The following is a 20,182-nucleotide window of genomic DNA, read 5'->3' on the forward strand; positions in this document are numbered from 1 at the left end:
ATATTCACCTGAAAATTTCATTGACTGTGAGGAAGATGTGACAGTGATCGGCTGAAGCTTGAGGCTGGTGGGGGAAGAACATTGCAAAGCATTAGGTACAATGCATTTTTGTCGTTTCCTCTCTCGACCACTAGGGGGCAATGCTGTAATAATAAAGAGGACCTGTTGGCATCTCCTACAGACCTCTCCCATAATTCAATGCTGCAAGTTTAACAGCCAAGTTTACCAACAAAATGCACATTGCTTTATTATACAGCAATATCATCTGTTTTAAATTAATGTGAAAGAGAGTAAAAAATTACATCCAAGCAGCTGTACATGCATGTCTGGTGCAGCACGTAAACTTACATGCTCATATTTTAATAGAACAGGTTTCATTAATATACCCATAGTTCATACGGGCAAAGAATGTCATAAAAACATTTCATCCAGACCCAAAACATCAGTGCTCCAGAAAGCCCACATGTGCCCTTGCGGTCTTTGATCCTTAGAGCATTTGTCTTTGTTTGTGCATGTGTTTGTGTGTGTGTGTGTGCGCGTGCAGGCCACAGGGAGAAGCCTCATTATTCTCTCCTTCATTTGGGACCATTAAAACGTCTGCCCCACCCAGCCCACAGGCACCCTCATCTCCCCTCTGCACGCACACATACACACAATCCTCACACACCCCCCTCCGAAGCCCCCCAAAGCATCTCAGATATTCCCGTAACCTCGGCTATTCAACGCTTGCCAAAAGCCGCCAATTTGCTGCTCCAATAAAAAGAGACGCATTTCAGCAACAAACATTAAATGGTATGATCCTGTCTCAGAAACAGAAGACAGAGCGATATAAATGAGAGAGAGAGAGATCATAGGATACAGAGCTCACCAACTCACAGCCAATATCATAAACCAATGAACGAAAAAGACTGTAACTGCAATCACAAGCAATTTTTCGCACAAAAGTTTAAATGCATCTGAAGCTGAAATCTTTGTCTGATCTTCATAGATAACCGATTCAGACACAATCATCCTACACTATTCAAAAGTTTGGGGTCATTAAGATGTTTTTCAAGAAATTAATACTTTTATTTAGCAAGAACGCATTAAATTTATCAAATCTTACTGTTAAGACATTTATAATGTTACAAAAGATTTCTATTTAAAATAATTTTTGAATAAGACCTTTTGACCTTTCAATTCATCAAAGAATCCTGAATTTTTTTTTAATCAGTTTCAAGAAACACAAAATGATGATAATAATCAAATTTGTGTGCACATTTAAGTGCCACATCAGCAGAATGATTTCTGAAGGATCATGTGACACTAAAGACTGGAGTAATGAAAATTCAGCTTTGCCATCACTGGAGCAAATTCTGTTTTAAAATACATTAAAATAGAAAGAGAGTTATTTTCTCAGTTAATTGTAATAATGTTTCACAATATTCCTGCTTTTACTGTTAATAACGTTTGAAAGGTAGCATGGTCTCTCCAGTTCACAGGTGCCTTCCTGTTTAGGATTACCCTCATGTTGTTTCAAAAAAACGTATGACTTTTTTTTCTTTAGTGGGACAAAAAGGAATATTTTTAATAACTTCTAGCCTGCTATTTTCCATATATTGAAAGTGAAAGGGCACTGAAGCTGTGAAGAGCTACAGTGGAGAGGAATATAATCTAAAAACTAGTTTCTTTTGTTTATCACACAAGCTTATTTTTGAGTAGAAGCAGTTTTGCCCACTTTGCCAACATTAAGATTTTTACGACACTATGTTTTATTTTTTTAGCTTGACCGACTGTCCTTATTGACTATTATTAAATGGAAATGAGTGGCCATGATATTCTTATTACAACCCCAATTCCAGAGAAGTTGGGACATTTTGTAAAATGCAATAAAATCAAGAATCTGTGATTTGTTCAGTCTCTTTAACTTTATTTAATTGATAAAAAGTACAAAGAAAATTTTCGAAAGTTTTCACTGACCAACGTAAATGTATTTTGTAAATATTAATACATTTAGGTTTTGACAGCTGCAACACATTCCAAAAAAGTTGAAACAGAGGCAAAATAAAAGTGAAAAGGTTAGAATATCCACGTTAAACTGTTTTGAAACAGTTCACAGTAAGCAGGTGAATTAGTAATAGGTCAAGGTATCATGTTTGGGTATATTAGGAGCATCTCAGTCTTTGTAAGCAAAGCTGTATCATGGCTCATCACTTTGTGCAAAATTTCACAAGAGAAGTGTCAAACAAATCAAAACACACATTTCGCAATGCAAAATTGCATAGAATTGAGGTCTTTCACCAAATACCATACATAATATTGTGAAAAGATTCAGGGAATCCAGAGAAATCACAGTACATGTAGGGCAAGGCAGGAAACCTCAGTTGAATGTGCTTGACCTTTGAGCCCTCAGATGGCATTGCATAAGAAACCGTCATGCTGCGGTGTTAAATATAGCCACATGGGCTCAGGAGTACTTCAGAAAACCGCTGTCATTTACCATAGTCTGCTGCTGCATCAAGAAATGCAACTTGAATATCTGTTACTCTCTGAGAAAGCTACACATCAATTCTATGCAGCGATGCTGCCGGGTTCTCTGGGCCAGAGCTCATCTCAGAAAGTCAAAAAGACGAAAATGTGAAAATGTGTGCTGTACTCAGATGAGTCCACATTTCAACTTGTTTCCGGGAAAAATGGATTTCGAGTTCTCAGTCCCAAAGACCATCCAGACTTTCATTAGCAACAGAAGCAAAAGCAAACGTCTGTCATGGTATGGGGGTGCAGCAGAGCAAACAGCGTGGGTGACTTGCATGTGTGCAAAGGTACTATTGACAAGGAGGCATATATTGGGATTGTTCAGAGATATATACTGCCATCAAGATGATGTCTTTCATGGGAAGTCCATGGTTATTAGATCAAAACAATGCCAGCTCTCATTCTGCATGTGCTACAACAGCGTGGTTTCGTAGACCGAGTGAATGTGCTAGACTGGCCAGCAGATCGGTCTCCTATTGAAATTGTATGGCTCATCATGAAAAGGCAAATTGGACAATGATGATCACAGACTGCTAAGCATCTGAAATCTTGTATCAAGCCAGATTGGACAAAACTTTTACTTGCAGAACATTAACAATTACTATCCTCAATTCTAAACAATTAAACATTGTAATTAAAAGGACCATTGACATGACAGTGTTAAACATGCCTCTGTCCCAACTTTGGAGTGTGTTGCAGCCATCAAAATCTAAATTTGTTCATATTTACAAAAATACATTTACGTTGGTCAGTGAAAACTTTGGAAATCTGTTCTTTGTACCTTTGTCAATTAAATAAAAGTTAAAGAGAATAACCAAATCGCAGATTCTTGATTTTACTGCATTTTATAAAATGTCCCAACTTCTCTGGAATTGGGGGTGTAAATAACTTTGTGTTTACAGAAGAAAAATAGTAAATGCTTGGAACAACACAAGGATGAAGGAATTATCTTTTTTTTTTTTTTTTTATAAAAACTCAAATAAGAGATAACAGGACATTCACTTTTTATGAAGGCTGAAGCTTTCTTTCCCTAGTGAAAACAGATGGGCTTTCCGAACACTCATCCATACCTTCTCCTAACACTTCAGGGAGGGTCAATTACAGCATGGCAAAAACATCCTCTTTCTGGCAGTGGAATGCTGGAAGATGCTGTTTATTGTTATTGGATCTTAGCTTTGAGGAAGGTGGATGAAAACAGAAATGTGAAACTAATTTCTGGTTTCCCCTTTTTGATTGCAGTTTAAACAACTTGTTCCTGCAACGTAAACACACCGCAGAGTTCAATCTGCTCTCAAGCACATACAAATAAGAGTTGTATGCAGCTGCATTTGGGGCTCATTTTACCTGTCTGTACTGCTCAGAATGAGACGCTAAACAGATCATAACGAACCTCAAACATAAGATACATGACAACTGTTTGACGTCCTTAGACAGACATGTAAATGAGGTCTTGATTTTAGTTATTTGAACTTTTTTCATGTAGGTATGAAGCAGCCTCATAAAGATGTGTATGGACTGCAGGCCTGCTTCATATCACGCTATGTTTCTGTTCTCAAAAAGAGGCCAGCGTATCAACAACAGACCATCAAATTCCTTCTTTACTACCATAGTTTTACTGTCAACACAGCAGCACCAAATTAATTAGCAACCGAAGCAAATATTATGACATGTGGTACTAGTTGCCATCAAACATAACAGTGTGAACTGTTGCTAATAAACATGATGATGGTTTGTTGCCATAAGGTGCTGAAATATTTGTTTAACGGTTTTTAAGTTATGGCTATTAATATTTTGATAATATGCAATGTGAGATCAAAACGTCTGATATCACTGGTGAAAATACTTCAGTTTTGTATTTTTATGATAAAAAGTTTTTCTTTTTCAAGTAATATTATATTAGAATAACATATTAAAAAGTGAAAAGCTGGGAATTTTTTTTTATGTATTCAAGAAAGAAAGAAAGAAAGAAAGAAAGAAAAATAAGAAGGAAAGAAGGTCATTTGAACAAACATTTGTTTATTTTCAGGTTTAAATTTTTTAAAGATTTAAATCATACTTTTAATGTGGTCTCAATCTTTTGGAATCAAGAAAAGAAAAATGTTAATATAGAAGAAATCAAGCTCACCAGTAATGAGTCATTAACATGTTTGTCCAGACTCTGTGTCATTGTTTCATGGTCAGACAGCACAGATTCCAGTAAGCTCACTGCTGCCCCCTCCAGACAGGTGGGATTACAACACCACAGATTCACTACGGCCTCATCCTCCAACACAAGCCTCTTACTGTGCAGGAGAGAAAGACAGAAAACACAAACATAATCCATGTTCTGTCATTAAATGCTGGTCACATTGGACAAGAGACAATGCTGCACTGTAATGACACTCACCTGATCAAGGCCTCACTGACTTCCTTAATGAGCTCTTGATTCAGACAGGAAGAGCCACACAACATGGAATGCTTCAACAGAGCTCCAATGAGAGGAGACATCTGAGGACATGTGACCAAGGCAGCGCATGCCGTTGACATGGCATGAATATTCCCATTTGAACACCTACAATGGATAAACAAATAAATAATTGAAGTGTGAGAGTGGATTATTTGTCACAAAACAATTTTATAGTGCTAAGTAATACTAACTGAACAAACTGTTTGAATGTCAGAGAAAATATATTTTTCAGGTGTGTAAGACACAAACAAATTTACATGTTTGTCCAGATTGATATTAAAGTTTTATTACCTGGCTGATGTGTTTGGCAAGCCATCACAGCTTTTAATGACCTCCTCTGTCATCAGTGACACAACCTGAAAGTGACAGCACAACAGTTTGCCTTTAATTTCATCAATTTAACGCAGTTTAAAAATCACTTCAAACTTTAACATGGTTTCAGTCTCTGATTATGAAGTCACATATGGACAGCCAATTTCTCATTTAAATGAGAGTGAAAAATACATTTGGGGCTGAGCAATATACTGTATCTAATATTCACAATGCACGTTTTTGTTGGTGATGTATAATTACAAAGCAAAGCATTTTTAAAAAGGTTTTTTTATTTGTCCATCACTAGACTAGTTTTACAAACCCTTCTCAAATTTCAAACTTCAGAAGCAAAAATAGTTCTACGGAGCCCCTAAGAGCTCATGGTGGTAGAAAGATTTCAGGATGGGTGAAAAAAAAGCAAACATCTTTGAGAGAGAATGCAAAGTTTGGCGAGGGAACGCAAACATCTTTGAGAGAGAACGCAATGTTTTGCGAGGGAACGCAAACATCTTTGAGAGAGAACGCAAAGTTTTGCAAGAGAACGCAAACATCTTTGAGAGAGAACGCAATGTTTTGCGAGGGAACGCAAACATCTTTGAGAGAGAACGCAAAGTTTTGCAAGAGAACGCAAACATCTTTGAGAGAGAACGCAATGTTTTGCGAGGGAACGCAAACATCTTTGAGAGAGAACGCAAAGTTTTGCAAGAGAACGCAAACATCTTTGAGAGAGAACGCAATGTTTTGCGAGGGAACGCAAACATCTTTGAGAGAGAATGCAAAGTTTGGCGAGGGAACGCAAACATCTTTGAGAGAGAACGCAATGTTTTGCGAGGGAACGCAAACATCTTTGAGAGAGAACGCAATGTTTTGCAAGAGAACGCAAACATCTTTGAGAGAGAACGCAATGTTTTGCGAGGGAACGCAAACATCTTTGAGAGAGAATGCAAAGTTTGGCGAGGGAACGCAAACATCTTTGAGAGAGAACGCAATGTTTTGCGAGGGAACGCAAACATCTTTGAGAGAGAACGCAATGTTTTGCAAGAGAACGCAAACATCTTTGAGAGAGAACGCAATGTTTTGCGAGGGAACGCAAACATCTTTGAGAGAGAACGCAAAGTTTTGCAAGAGAACGCAAACATCTTTGAGAGAGAACGCAATGTTTTGCGAGGGAACGCAAACATCTTTGAGAGAGAACGCAAAGTTTTGCAAGAGAACGCAAACATCTTTGAGAGAGAACGCAAAGTTTTGCAAGAGAACGCAAACATCTTTGAGAGAGAACGCAATGTTTTGCGAGGAAACGCAAACATCTTTGAGAGAGAACGCAATGTTTTGCGAGGAAACGCAAACATCTTTGAGAGAGAACGCAAAGTTTTGCGAAGGAACGCAAAAGATTTGCAAAATATTATTTCCTCCCACCCCGAATTTTTTTCACCCACCCCGAAATCTTTCCACCACCATGAGCTCTTAGGGGCTCCGTATAGTTCCTTTTCATGACTATTCATGAATTAAAAATTTGTTTAAATTAATCAATTTTACAATTTGTTTGCATCATCACTCAATTTTTTTATTTATAAAAGGATTCAGTGTGAAACATCCTGGTGTTCATTTAGTGAATAAAAAATGCATTATTTAAACTCTACTGTTCACTACATTTTACTTCTTGCAATATGCTTCGCAATAGAGGCGGTTTAGTTCAAACAACAGTTCCTGCACTGGAAGAAAATCTAACTTTTGAAAAGTTTAAAAAAAAAGTAGCCTGAACAAAGAATTTTTAGTAGAAGTCAGTTTAATTTTTTTGTGTGAACTGAACAAAAATACTCTAAACATGTCGCTAGCAAACGTTTTGTTTACCTTACTTAAATACTCAAGTATTTGTTCACAACATATCCAAATGTTCTCCCAACTTTTCAAATTGACTCATCTGAACAAACAACTTTACATTGAACAACACTGCACAAGTTCCCAGCATGCATTGCAGCTTGAAAACATTTTATGTTAATTATTAATAAAATATTATCACTGTTTATTTTACTGACTTAATTTATGTTGCTGCTGCTGTTGTCACTGATCAACATGACCGCTAACTGACAGAGTAGGCTACATATTTTTACTGATTTAAAATTTGTTGATCCTCACGATGGTTGAGAATCGTGTGCTGAGTTACTGTGCATCTCATTGAAACTTGTTTAATACATTTGTCTATTAGCATAAATGTTTGCCTTTAGTTTTAAGAGGCAAATGCTTCCCATATTATGTAGAAGGCTTTGAAAATAAACATAAATCTAAAAGAAAGAGGATTGAATTTGGTTGCTCTAACAGATCTTTTAACACTCAGTAGACTGATTTTTATTCATTAGATGAACTAAAGTTTTTAAGTTGTTGGTTGCTAGTTGAGTTAAAGTTGATTGTGATAGGTTGCCTTATTTTTCTGAGTTAAGTCAACTTTTTTTTTTTTTTTTTACAGTGTGTGAAAATCAATGCTATCGAAAATCATAAATAGACTGAAAAAGAATCATTCGTTCAGCTATATTGTCCAGCCTTTCTATCACACTAACCATGTCATTATTAACTAACCTTCTGAAGAGCCTCCGTGTGGTATAGCTTCGGGGTTAATCCAGCATGTTTTACGGTAGCATGAGCTACACTGCCCTCCTCCTCCGAGATCAGATGACACAACATATTCTGTCCAGAACAAATACATAACATAAAACAATGTCGACGACAGCTTCTAAACAAAACAGCCTCCGTTTATGGCTAAATTTAATCACCGCACACCAATAAACATCAATAACTGAATTATTTTGCTTTGTATGTGATTGGACAACTATTTGCACATCATAAATACATCTCCATGTTGCACACAAATAATAAGAAAGAAAGGAAAAAGGACAATGGAAACGGGTGGCAAGGCCTGTCTGTTTATGAAAGCACAGGGTTTAAGCCTTGACAGAAAGCATGTCTGGTTGCAGAGGGGCCATGTGGTTTCTTTAAGTTTACAGTATGCTAAGATGTCCTCCACAGACCCAAAGAGGCTCAATTACTACCATCTGAACAGCAAAAACACACTGCTCACACTTAACTCTAAGCTGGGCTGCAGCTACAGTGCAGGCCAATGAAACACAGCCTTTTCACAGATTCTCTCGGGGGTTTTTTCTCTACCTTGAGGTTGAGAGACATGGCATCTGCCATGATGATTTTTTTTTTGGTTCTTCAAAGTGGTAATTTAGACCGTACTAAACCACATGGATGCCCAAGCTAAATCAAAACAACTTACAGCATGCCTAAAACAAAAAAAGGAAAGAAAAAAACAATCACAAGCCTCACATGACTCTTGTAGCTTAAAGATCTTTAAACAAACAAGCAAACTATATATATTATTAAACTATTAATGCTAAAAATTTGCATGCCTCACAGATATGCCACATAATTTAAGTGCATTCAGGTCCATTTTGAGACATTTTGAGAATGAGAAACATAATTTAAACATAAATAGTTTTTAGCATGGGAACCAAACTTTTGATCCATTCTGACCAGGATGTCTTTTTTTTATCTGAGTTAGATTTGTTTCAAAATACTTTAAAATATTTTTATCCTCCTCCCATTTCACACACACATACTTGGGATGGATTTTGTTGATAAACATGAATATGCATTGCCTTTTGATGAAACATTGCAGCATGAAAAATTTATCTTTTTTAACTGAAAGCCAAAGTTTATAAAAGTAAAATGAACATATTTTGTTTGAAAACATCCCACAGTAATATTGATGTTGTTTTATTAGAAAATGAATATGCTAGTGTCATAAATTTGGACTGTTTTTGAGCAGTCATGAGTTATGAAAAAATAGCTAACACCAGCCTAAGCTGGTTGGCTGGTTTTAGCTGGTAACCCAGCCTGGCCATAGCTGGTCAGCAGTCTGGTTTTAGAGGCGTTTTGGCCACTTCCTTAGCTGGTCAGGCTGGGAGACCAGCTAAAACCAGTTACTTCCAGCTTAAACTAGCTAAAACCAGCTTAGGCTGGTTTTAGCTGGGGGGGGGTTCAACAGTTCAAAGTAATTTAAATCAATTGAGCTCAATGTTAATACTGGTAATTGTCAGATTGTATGTTCTTAGGAATTTCATATAATGGTGTACAGTATGCATGAATATTTAAAGAAATATTGTTCTTTATTTTGAAATCTGAAATTTCAAGGAATTTCTTGATTTTTATTAATAAATGAGTATAGAAAACAAAAATCTATGATATTTTAAATGCATTATGAGAGTTAAGGAATTATTCATGTCAGATGAGGGCTACGTTTTGTGCCATTTAATCCTGGTTAGAGGCTTCAAGAAAATATATATAATATCAAATGATAAAGTGGCAGAGATATTAAAGATAAGGTCATTCTGATCAGCCTAAAGCAGTTCTCAAATGCGTCTGCAGAGGTAAATGTTTAATACTTAAGACCACACAAGTCTCCCAGAGGACTGCTTCCAGACCCCCAGGAGCCCTGAAGGAACAGAGGGGCCATCAAGCATGGTCTGGTCTTTCTGATGTGGAGAGAGAGAGTCAAGCTGGCGCTCCAGAGCAAAGGATCACAGATGAATGGGCAACCAGCCCTTTAATAACAGACAAAAACGTCTCTCCGTGGCCCTGCAGAAGCATCGTCATTCTTCTTCGTCTCATCTTCTGGGCTAAACCACCCACAAGAACACCAAAACGAAGTTGGCTTTGTGAATGGCAGGACTGTTTGTTTACTCATGTCGAGCAACTAAAGGAACACAGGCCATCACTGCAGTTCAGGCTCTGGGGAATCAGCTGGAATCATCCCAGATGAACCTCACATTGTAACCCATGCTGATCATCATGAAGGCTTTCTCAGATGGGTTAGACTTCACATGCTGACAGTGACAGTAAACAGTACTCGAAACAAACAAGGATGGGATAAATGGAAAAATGCACAGTCCATTAGAACCGCAACAAACACGAGAATGGAAAAATAAGAGATCAGCTTTCTGGGAGAAGCAAGACATCAGGCTGGGAGGAGAAGAAAGACTCCTGGGAAATTAACACAAACCAAATCAATTTGCCAAAACACAACAAGAAAAAGACCAAAGACAGTAATTAGGTTACAGCAAGACAGAACAAATCAGAAAGTGATATGCCATTAAACAAAGAACACACTTTCAGATCAGCATGATCAACTCTGAGGAATGGTGCCATGCTTTAGTAATTGTTTTATATGATAATTCAAATGGTACTTCAAAAGTCCAAAAAAGCATGGCATTACCATTGTGTCATGTGTAATTCTGACATACAAATCAGCAGAAAGAGACCGGCCAGTCTACCAAAAGTAGAAGACAAAAACAGCAAGCTTATGGACCTTCTATAGGTCAGACTCTTTTGGATTGTCTTCCTCTTCCCACGTTTCATTGATCGAGTAAATACACACGTGCCTATAATCTGTAGTGTTATAGCAGAAATCAATTCCTAATCTCTGTTTCTTGTTCCATATCTTTCCCCAACAAACACTGCTGCTGCACTAGGGATTGTTAGCTAAGAAAATAAAATAACGTAAGATTAAACACCGTGACTGAACCCCTGATAGAGAACCCACACCTCCCTCTGACTCCACTTCCCTTTGTATAGGTCAAAAAACATCTGGCAAATTAAAAGTTTACTTTAAAAGCCCTGCTTTAATTAGCGCTATGTTTTATTAGATGAAAAAAATAATCAAATGAATGCACACACGTTTGAATCTGGCAGAAATGCGAGGGGTTCTGTATTGCTTATGTTAAACCATCTGTGTGAACTCTGTAAAAAGTTGAAAGTGTACAATTATTTTAGTTCTTTTTCATCACCTTTCATCTCCTAACCCTGATTACATCTCCTTAAATATAAAAGTGTACACTGAGAATTTCTAGAACCCTCTTGACAGTTTCATAACTGTTTTAAGTAGGGGTTTGGAAGAGTATGACGTTTATTGGGCACATTGCAAACACAAAAGGGCTCTGAAAATTTAAAGCATGTGCTTTAAAACTCTTCATTGTCATTTTAATGACAACTTTAATAAAATAATTAATGTTTCTTCTTCACACTTTGAATTAAACAACCATTCTATTCCACATCTTTATTGTGTCTGTCAGGATATCAATTTGTAATACTGCTCTGGCAATTTATTTATCTATTCAATAAACTTGAGGGTTAGTAAAGAGGTGAAATGTTGTTGCTTTACCTTGATCCACATGTTGGCTTTTCGTTCGACAGCATTCAGTGGCTCAGCGCTGTACAGACAGCTCAAACACCGCAGCAGGAGTCTCTGGCTCCTCTCTGAGCACACATAAACAAGACCACAGGACAAAATGGCATTTATAAAATGTGAAAATGGCCACATTATTCATCTGTGACAGAGAACCTAAAACAAGCATGCATTTATAATCAGGCACACGCTAGGCTAATCTGACATTACACTGAGAACAAAGAAACAAAGAAACCATAAGATATAAAACAAAAATAAAATATTATAGATTCTGCACTATTTGAATGTCAATTAACACATTTGTGAGTACGTGATCTTGAACAAAAAGGCAGATTTCCTTGCTTCCAGTGAATTTACTCTTTACTCAAATTAATTTCTGACAAAAATATGCATACATTACATTTTAATTAGGGTAAACATACCCATTTAGCACACTTCCATTTTTGAGATCAGATTATAAAAATAAAAAATAATTTATTATCCTACTTGATGTCTTAACCAATTGATGTGTTTGTTACTATATACCTCCTATAATTTCAAGTCAATCAGATCATTTCACACAGAGATAATGGCTAACCATGTGTAGGCACTGTCTGGCGGCTATTTTGAAAGCTGACAAAAAACTTTCACCAAAAGAGGAGCCCCTTAAATGTACGTTTTTAGATGTTTAAGCCTTTATTTTGGGTAAGTTTCACTACTTATTGTAAATGTTCAGACTTTTGCATCTTATAACCTGGAACTAATGTGGGAAATAATTACATTATATCCAAAAGAATCATGTAGTGTATTCCAGCCTGAAGAGACTATAGATAAGTTGACATCCATTTAAAAAGAGGTTTCATAATGAGGCTGGTTTCTATGTCCATCCCAATGAATTCAATGTTTTATTGGTTTGTCTTATTGGTTAGTCTTGTGCACTAAAAATGTTTCAATGTAGATTTTGGTGAGCTTAATAGGTACGTTTACCCTAAATCATTTATAATATCATTTAACAAAAAAAAAATTGTAGTAAACTAACAGAAGCATTCTCCTGAGTCTCAGACTTTTGGACCCCACTGTATATAATGGGGTATAAAGTGCAGTATAACTAAGTATTGCAATAAATCAAGTTTTTAAAACCATTTTTAATACTGCATGTGAAGAACAGGTCTGTTATGACATTTCAGCGAAGGGAAGTTTTGATCAGACAGAGAGAAAGAGAGGTAGTGAAAGTGAGCCAAACAACAGAACAAATGCCCAGCAGGCCGCTACAGGGTTCATTGGAAAATTAGTGTAAATACCCAACCCATGCAGACACATTTCTTGGTCTCAAATGGGAAACACACCCCGAGTGTAAAAGAGTCGTAAATTTACCATCCGCAATAACACATGGGTTCCAACAAAGTCTTCCCAGGAACTGGCCCACAAAAGGAAACGTCTTCATGGCCTCACTAGTGGAGCTCTGTTATACAGAAAACACACATACCGGATATATCAATAGCAAACACCAGCATCTGTATTATGAAAAATAAACTGCAATTGGACTAAACATTTATAGTTTCACAGTGCAGACCAAATAATACAAGTGAATAATCCAATGAAACATTTTGTTGGCTTTTTTTTTTATTTTGTCATTGTAAAGCACTCCAAACTGCAAACTTACCTCGCTCAAACTAGCACTAAAGATCAATGTATAGGAGGACATACCCTTAGTTGAAATTTTTTTTGACTTCATTTGTATTTTAACATCACTTTTCCAAATATATAGTACTCATCTCATAGATTGTTAATGACGCACCCATTTTTAGCATTTTGTAAATTCAAGCAACTTTTTGCTTCTGAATCAGAATTCATCTGTTACTGTGATGCTGCAACACCATGGATGTAGATCACACAACAACAACAAAAAGTCAGGTGGCTGAATATGAACCACACCTGACAGTGAGAGCCAAGCTAGAAAGAGAAGAGAATTTTTCCAGTGATTAAACTGGAAATACTGGAAATCATCCAGGTGGATGCTGCACACTGGTGGTGGACGAGGAGATACCCCATTACCATGTAAAGCGCTTTGAGTGCCTAAAAAAGCGCTATATAAAATGTAACAAATTATTATTATTATTAAATACTGTCTGGCATTCCACAAGGATACGTCCTAGGACCCTTTTCATTTCCTCTGCAATATTCCTTCCCACATCAGAACTGGATTAATAAAGATCATCAGGGTGATTTACCCTTGCACACATATTTAATGTACAGTATACTACTAAAATAGATACTTACTGTGCCACAATAAGGGCGGTTTTAAAGGACTGTGTGTTTGGATTGTTCTTGGAACATCAAGGAAGATCTGATAGTCGCTGAGAGGAACTCAGCAGGAACAAATGTTCTCATGTCAGAACTATATTGCTTAGCATTTTTCCCCAACAAAATGAACTGTCAACAGCCGATCCTGTCTCAGCTCATAAGCTGTGGTCCATTTTTTTCTTAAGTAACACTGACAGTTTTAGTAACAAAATAAATGTATGCCACTTGCCGAGTTAGCTGACATCACAAGTATGAACAATTATCTAAAATGAAAAAATTCAATCATCATTTCCCAAAGAACTATTTGAGCCAAAAAAACTAAAACCTTTTGATGGCATTTTATAAAACTATTCCCACGCAGACAGACGGAGAGAGTCACTTATCACTTCTTTAAAGTCAGTTACGTAATTAATGAAAACCAGCGCGCTAATGCAAAGGCATGTTGAGGATCACAGCTTTTCGCATCAGTTCAAGATGTGCCCTGCCAATTTACTGTAAACTGGAAGCTATACAAAGGATCTAAGCCTTTTTACATTCCATACGCACATACATTATTGGACGCTAAACGATTTCAGTGCACGCATGAAGTGAATGACACCATTCCTGTGGAACTTTAACACATCAAGTCTCACAAAAGGAAAAAGACCTTGTGGCAGCCAAAAAAAAATTATTGATACGAATACAGAGCACACACTTAACTAATTATATGCATCTCTAGACCTCCCATTTGTAATAATAACATCTAATACAGGGTTTTTGATGCCAGGAACCCCCAAATGGGATGAATCTCTTTTCTAACGACCCCATTTCTAAAACGTAAAAGGCAGCTCTACATTTTCACATTAAAAAAAACAGTGTGTGAGAAAACATTATAAAAAACTATATTTTGATTGCAAAATAATTCGCTTTTTATATTGTTATTGAAGCCAAAACAAATTATCAAAATATTATCTAGAAAATGATAATGAAAGTTGAAATTCTTTTTATCCTCACTTTAAATGTTAGATGTATAAACCTGAAAATTATTTAATGCTTTTCAAACCTAAAATTGCTCCAAAGCAGTTTTATAGCTTTGACAACCATAAAAATTCATCATCTGCATAATTTCTTTCAGACTTCTGAACTTTTTCAAAACTTCTGAAGCCATCTGTGGTCCCCAGACACCAGTTTAAACATTTTTAATTAAAGTTACATTTTATAATTAAAATTTCTCATTACATTTTAGAATTACAACTTACACAAAATATACAAAACAAAATCAAAATTTCCAATATAATTTAACTTTCAATTGCAGCCTTTAAAATTATTTTGCTATGCCATATCACAATATCAACTTTAATGCAACTAATTATGCTGGCCTAGTGTGGACTCTTGAAAAACGGTTTGAAAAGTTCATTCACATGTGACTCTCATGAATGTCATGACAAAGTCCAGCTCCAGCACAGGGGTATGAACAGCTTGTCATTGCGTGTACCATCCCAGAGATGTCTTCTCAGGGGAGTTAAAGGGCAAAAAGTCTTATGTACACATTCACAAGTCTGCAAATACTGAATGTGTTCACACACACATGCATCTCTCAGCCTCCCCTTAAGCACGGGCGCACCGCCAGTGGGCACCCAACTGCGCCAGGCTTAGGAAGAAAACCGTTTACGGAACCGTGAAACCTCCTCTTTCCAGCAGTCCCAAGCAGGGAGTGGGAAAACCGGTTCTGATGGAATGCAAATGAGGAAATTGATATAAACGAGAAATTTTTTCATCCCCAGGCGTGAGCCACGTCCTTAACTCATCCAAGTGCTGCTGTTCAGATTTGCTTCATTCGGGCCTTTTTACGAGGCTTTGCCGGGAATAAGGGTTTAGGGCCAATTAAGAAATCCTGATCCCTTCACGTTGCTGAATGCTGTTAGAGGGGCTGACGCATGCCGAATGTGATGGAAACGGAAGACGTGATTGCATTTTGGCAGGGGGGGCCATTGTAACTTGAAATAAGAAAGCCTGCAAGATATTGTTTTCTTTTCCGACACACCAGGCACCAAGCGGCATGGTTTGCAGGGCCAACGGGAGATCTGCTGGTTAGAAAGGGCGCTGCTAGATGAATAGAGGCCTTCTTTCAAGGTGAGGAGAGTCAGTGGGAGGCAGAATTTTTCTTAACACTGGTTCTTCACAGATTCGTCCTAGCCAATGCTACCTCGTCCATATTTGCAACACTTGATGCAGGGATACATTAGGTTAATGCTGGCAGTCCCTGGGTGGCTATTAGCCCACTAAATCATCACATGGCTGTGCCAATGTCCTGCCTTCATCTGCACAGAGCGGCTTCTGTTATGGGTGCTAAAAGAGTTAGTTAAAGCACTATGACCTTAATTTAATGAACTCTGCAGTAGAGTGCAAAACTACACATTTTCAAAACTGACTAACGTGGAGTTCTCAGTTACTGTGAGACTTTTAGCATGTTGAACCACAGCATGCTGTCAGCATGCTAAAACTCCCTCCAAAAAGTTGCATCTCTTAATTTACGTAAGCACCACAGTTAAAAAGTTTTACAGGGCTCAACAATATGGATGGCCCACTGGTCCAAGGCCAGTGTGAGAGCCAATGATCATGTAAATGTATTTTTATGCTTTTTTTTTTATGCAAGCTTAAGCATTTGGTTGACATATGATAGTGACTTCTTGATTACTAGTTTAAAAAAATAAATCAATAAATAAACCAATCAGTAAGGTTTTGTTATGCATGCCATCATTTTCAAGAGCTGAATTTATGCCATTCCTTGTACAGTTCACAGCTGGGGGGGGGGGGGGGGGGGGGGTTGTATTATTATATAAATCACATTAATATATTATACTACATAATGCAATTATATAAATGCAAATATAAAATTATTAATTTAAATGAATAACATTTATATTATAGGTTCAGAGAAAATGTTCAAAAGACAAGCAATGCAAAAAACTTACTGTTAAAAAAAATATATAATTTAAAATCTTAACACAGTTGACCTCACTAATCAGTTAGTTGGTTATTAAATGACCATTCGTTGGTTATTAGTTGACCATCCTGTCCATACCTGCTCTGTGGATAATGTGAACACATTTCCTGGTGAAGAATTAAGAATATTGTTATGCATAACAAGATCAACAATTGTTTATTGGATGCTAACATTTAACAAAATATAGGGATCAACTGTGGCCTAGTAAAATGTTTCACAAAACTCCAGACAAAAAGTACAGCTTGAAGTATAAAGCAGGATGTTAACATTTTCATACCATTTGTTGCAACCCCTGCAGAACTTGCTGGAGAAAGCTCCTCAGAGAGCCAAGGTGTCTGCTTGTGTCCAGAAGAGCAGAACATGACGTAGCCTCCCCCCAGTTCAAGGCTTTGGCCATCCAGAACTGCACATCTGTCTCAGATACAGCCTCCATTTTCCCAAGTCTGTGAGGACACACAGAAATAAAAATAAAAAAACATAGTTAAAAAGGCTTTCAGGGAGTGAACTATTCCGTTCAAGGCCAGCAGATCTACATGTGCACTCTGCATCATTTTTTCAAAAGTGTGTTTCTCATTCCTGAAAGAGTAGAAGAGTTAAGACCATAATAATGATGTCCTTTGTACAGAGTCTGAAATGACAGGGGTTGTAATCAGGAAATGGGGAGTTGAAAATGTGTTACCCAATTGAGGGCTCTTAATTTGTCATCAGCCTGTATTTCATGAGCCGGCCAGTTTGAAAAAGCTGAAAAAAGATAAAAGCGGCACTGGGTAGTGCAATAAAGTCTTCATGGACTCATTTTAAACGTCCAGAACGCTCTTAACTCAGCACTGAAGTATTTTTGACAAATAAACAAACCCGAACAAGGCTGAAACCATCAATGGAGACACATCTTCATCTGCGTCCTGCTGGGAGGTGAGGTTCTCACATCGTGACCACGGCGTAACGAAAAGGTGCTCAAACAGCTTGTGTGCGCGGGAGCAGGAGTTTGTGGGTAATTGTTGTTCTTAGTCTTAATGACAGGTCTGTGAAAGACACAACAAGGGAGTGTTTTTATGATCTGCTCGTAACAGTGGAGTCGTTTAATGTCTTGCCATCACCCCTGCTGGAAAAATCCCTTGGGTGAGACAATGTAAATATATAATTAGCCTTTCTTTCCTTTTTTTCATCAAACCAAACTATGAACAAATGCTCCTTGTTGACTTGTCATCCCCACACAGCTTTCACCAGTCCTCCGGGGGACACAGCCGCCTGGCCAATAAACTGCCACGGCCAAGATGGGTGTAATTTCCAACACAGAATACTAGAAGAGCGCTAGCTGAATCTGTGCAAATGTCAAATTATTTGGGCTATGTTATGTGCTGGACAGTGTCAACATTGACACGTACCAACACATACTAATGTCCTGACTGTATGCCAAATAGAAAAAACCTGTAGTAAAGAAGTGACTACAAATGTATAATTAGGCTCTTGACAAGCAACATTCAAGAGCAGAGTCAAACAGGTTGGCCTTTCAATTGCTTGATTTGGTTCGGTTGGCTGGTTTAAAGCAAAAATGTCTGTTCAGACAGCTGGTGTCTGAGTGAAGCTTCATTTACCTTGGTGTTAATGGTTCTGACATTCTCAGCCGGAGGGCAAACACATTATTACACTCCACTCAACAATCTGTCATCATCCTGGAGCTCAAGTCATCTGAGAAGGCCTAACAATAAATTCTGTACAGAACAGATCATTTCATCTTTAATGATAATGATGAACATATTTATCAGTAATTCTATGTGACTCTTTCAGAGATCTGATACTATCCATTCTGGTGCCCCCTTAAAATATCTATTTGCATTTTCCTGCATTCTTAAGTAATGACACTACACTATTAAAAAGTAATGTTTTTTTTAATTGGCATATATTGTTTCATGGTTCCGTAACCTTTAGCATCGATAGAACCTTGCCACTGCATAAAAAAGTTCTTTATCCACCTTATTTTGCAATACGGAAGTAAGCTTTTTGTCCTGCGTGTTTCCCTTATCTTTTTTGGGTCTACCACTTGACATTTTTGTCCCATAACTCTATGGATCTTTTAAGAAATTTAAAATGACTGTCTTACTGCATCTAACCTCGGCAGCGATGGCGAGTCGCACGAGGCGTTGCGCATACAGCTCAACAATCCTGCCACGTTCAAAGACAGAAAACCGTTTTGACTTCGCCATCATGACAGTGTGACTGCCTGAAGGACAATGACATGAAAGCCATATTTTTGCACAGACTTTAACTGGTCTTACACTTTTGATCAGCTGATGAACAGCCTGTTTGAGTTTAAATGCAGTTTTCAATAAATTGCCTATTCTATATTTTTTGTCTCTTGCTCCTTTTTCTACTTTTGGCATTTTGAAGCAGTACTTACAGTCCCTTGCAAAAGTATTCATACCCCCTTTGTTTTTTCACATTTTGTTATGTTGCTGCATTACGTTAATTAGGGTTGTCGTGATTCGTTGATTTTAGTCGACTAGTCCATTTTTAAAAATCGTCGACTTCATTTTGCTCGCGTCGACTAACCGGCAAAATACCGGAAGTGGCGCATTTCAAGGACGAAAATCCATAAAACACATTTTTAGACTATTTTCCAAGGCTGTGTGATATATTAAACCAATTTAAAAATCATAATTAAGCATAATTGTGAATTCACAAAAGCTATGATTTAATTAAATAATTATATGAGATGCAGTTCACACAGTATATGCCCTTTAATTATTTCCATGCGTGTAGTTAAGCACGTGCTTCTCAGAGTAGCTCCACAGAAACTGTTATCATTTACATGTGGAGCGTCTCAAACTCATCTCTGCATGTTGTTGTGAGTTTGTGTTTATTATAACGTTCATCTGGGAACGCAACGCGTGCCATTTCATCAGGTGTGTAAAGCAAATAATTTATAAATTCACACACAGGAGAATACATCGTGATTTCGAAATAAAAGATCAACCCATCACTCTGAGTTTACACGGATAGATGACCACATATTCATTTAATTACAGCGGCTGTAGCATTTCTGTCCTAAACAAATGACCAAATATTAAAGATTAAGTGTACGTTTGAATTAAATGGTGCTTGGTCAATATTAAACAGTAATGTGTAAAAACAATCATCAGGCTATTGGCGCCCCTGCAGTCTTTGTTGTAATGCGTAATCTATATTAGCTCTATTGTTTATAATATATTATGCATTTTAACAGTTTTGTTCAATAAAACCATATGATTTCTTGCTTTTGATACTATATTTGAACTAATTATTATTGCATCATTGCTATTATATGTACTTTAAGTCATTTTAAAAACTATTGTTCACTTAAATCCATTTTTATTACCACAAAAAAATATATTATAATTATAGGGCCCTATGAAATCCGTTT

At 37.1% G+C, this 20,182-nt stretch overlaps 1 protein-coding gene across 1 annotated transcript in view; it reads right to left on the reverse strand.

Moving 5' to 3' along the window:
• Positions 1-20,182, reverse strand: part of LOC306849087 (Fanconi anemia group C protein-like) — a gene marked incomplete at its 3' end in the record, with an annotated part of 34,588 nt that overhangs the window by 8,731 nt on the left and 5,675 nt on the right. Inside the window, exons 2-9 of the mRNA XM_079383943.1 lie at positions 17,060-17,225; positions 12,867-12,954; positions 11,490-11,584; positions 7,847-7,954; positions 5,252-5,316; positions 4,901-5,065; positions 4,640-4,796; positions 9-64 (exon numbers count right to left, since the gene is read on the reverse strand). Of these exons, the coding sequence (XP_079240069.1) occupies positions 9-64; positions 4,640-4,796; positions 4,901-5,065; positions 5,252-5,316; positions 7,847-7,954; positions 11,490-11,584; positions 12,867-12,954; positions 17,060-17,215 (890 nt within the window). The 5' untranslated portion in view covers positions 17,216-17,225. The remainder of the gene's footprint in view (positions 1-8; positions 65-4,639; positions 4,797-4,900; positions 5,066-5,251; positions 5,317-7,846; positions 7,955-11,489; positions 11,585-12,866; positions 12,955-17,059; positions 17,226-20,182) is intronic.

Source organism: Barbus barbus, assembly GCF_936440315.1.
Source record: "Barbus barbus genome assembly, chromosome: 29".
In the NCBI taxonomy this organism is placed as follows: Eukaryota; Metazoa; Chordata; class Actinopteri; order Cypriniformes; family Cyprinidae; genus Barbus; species Barbus barbus.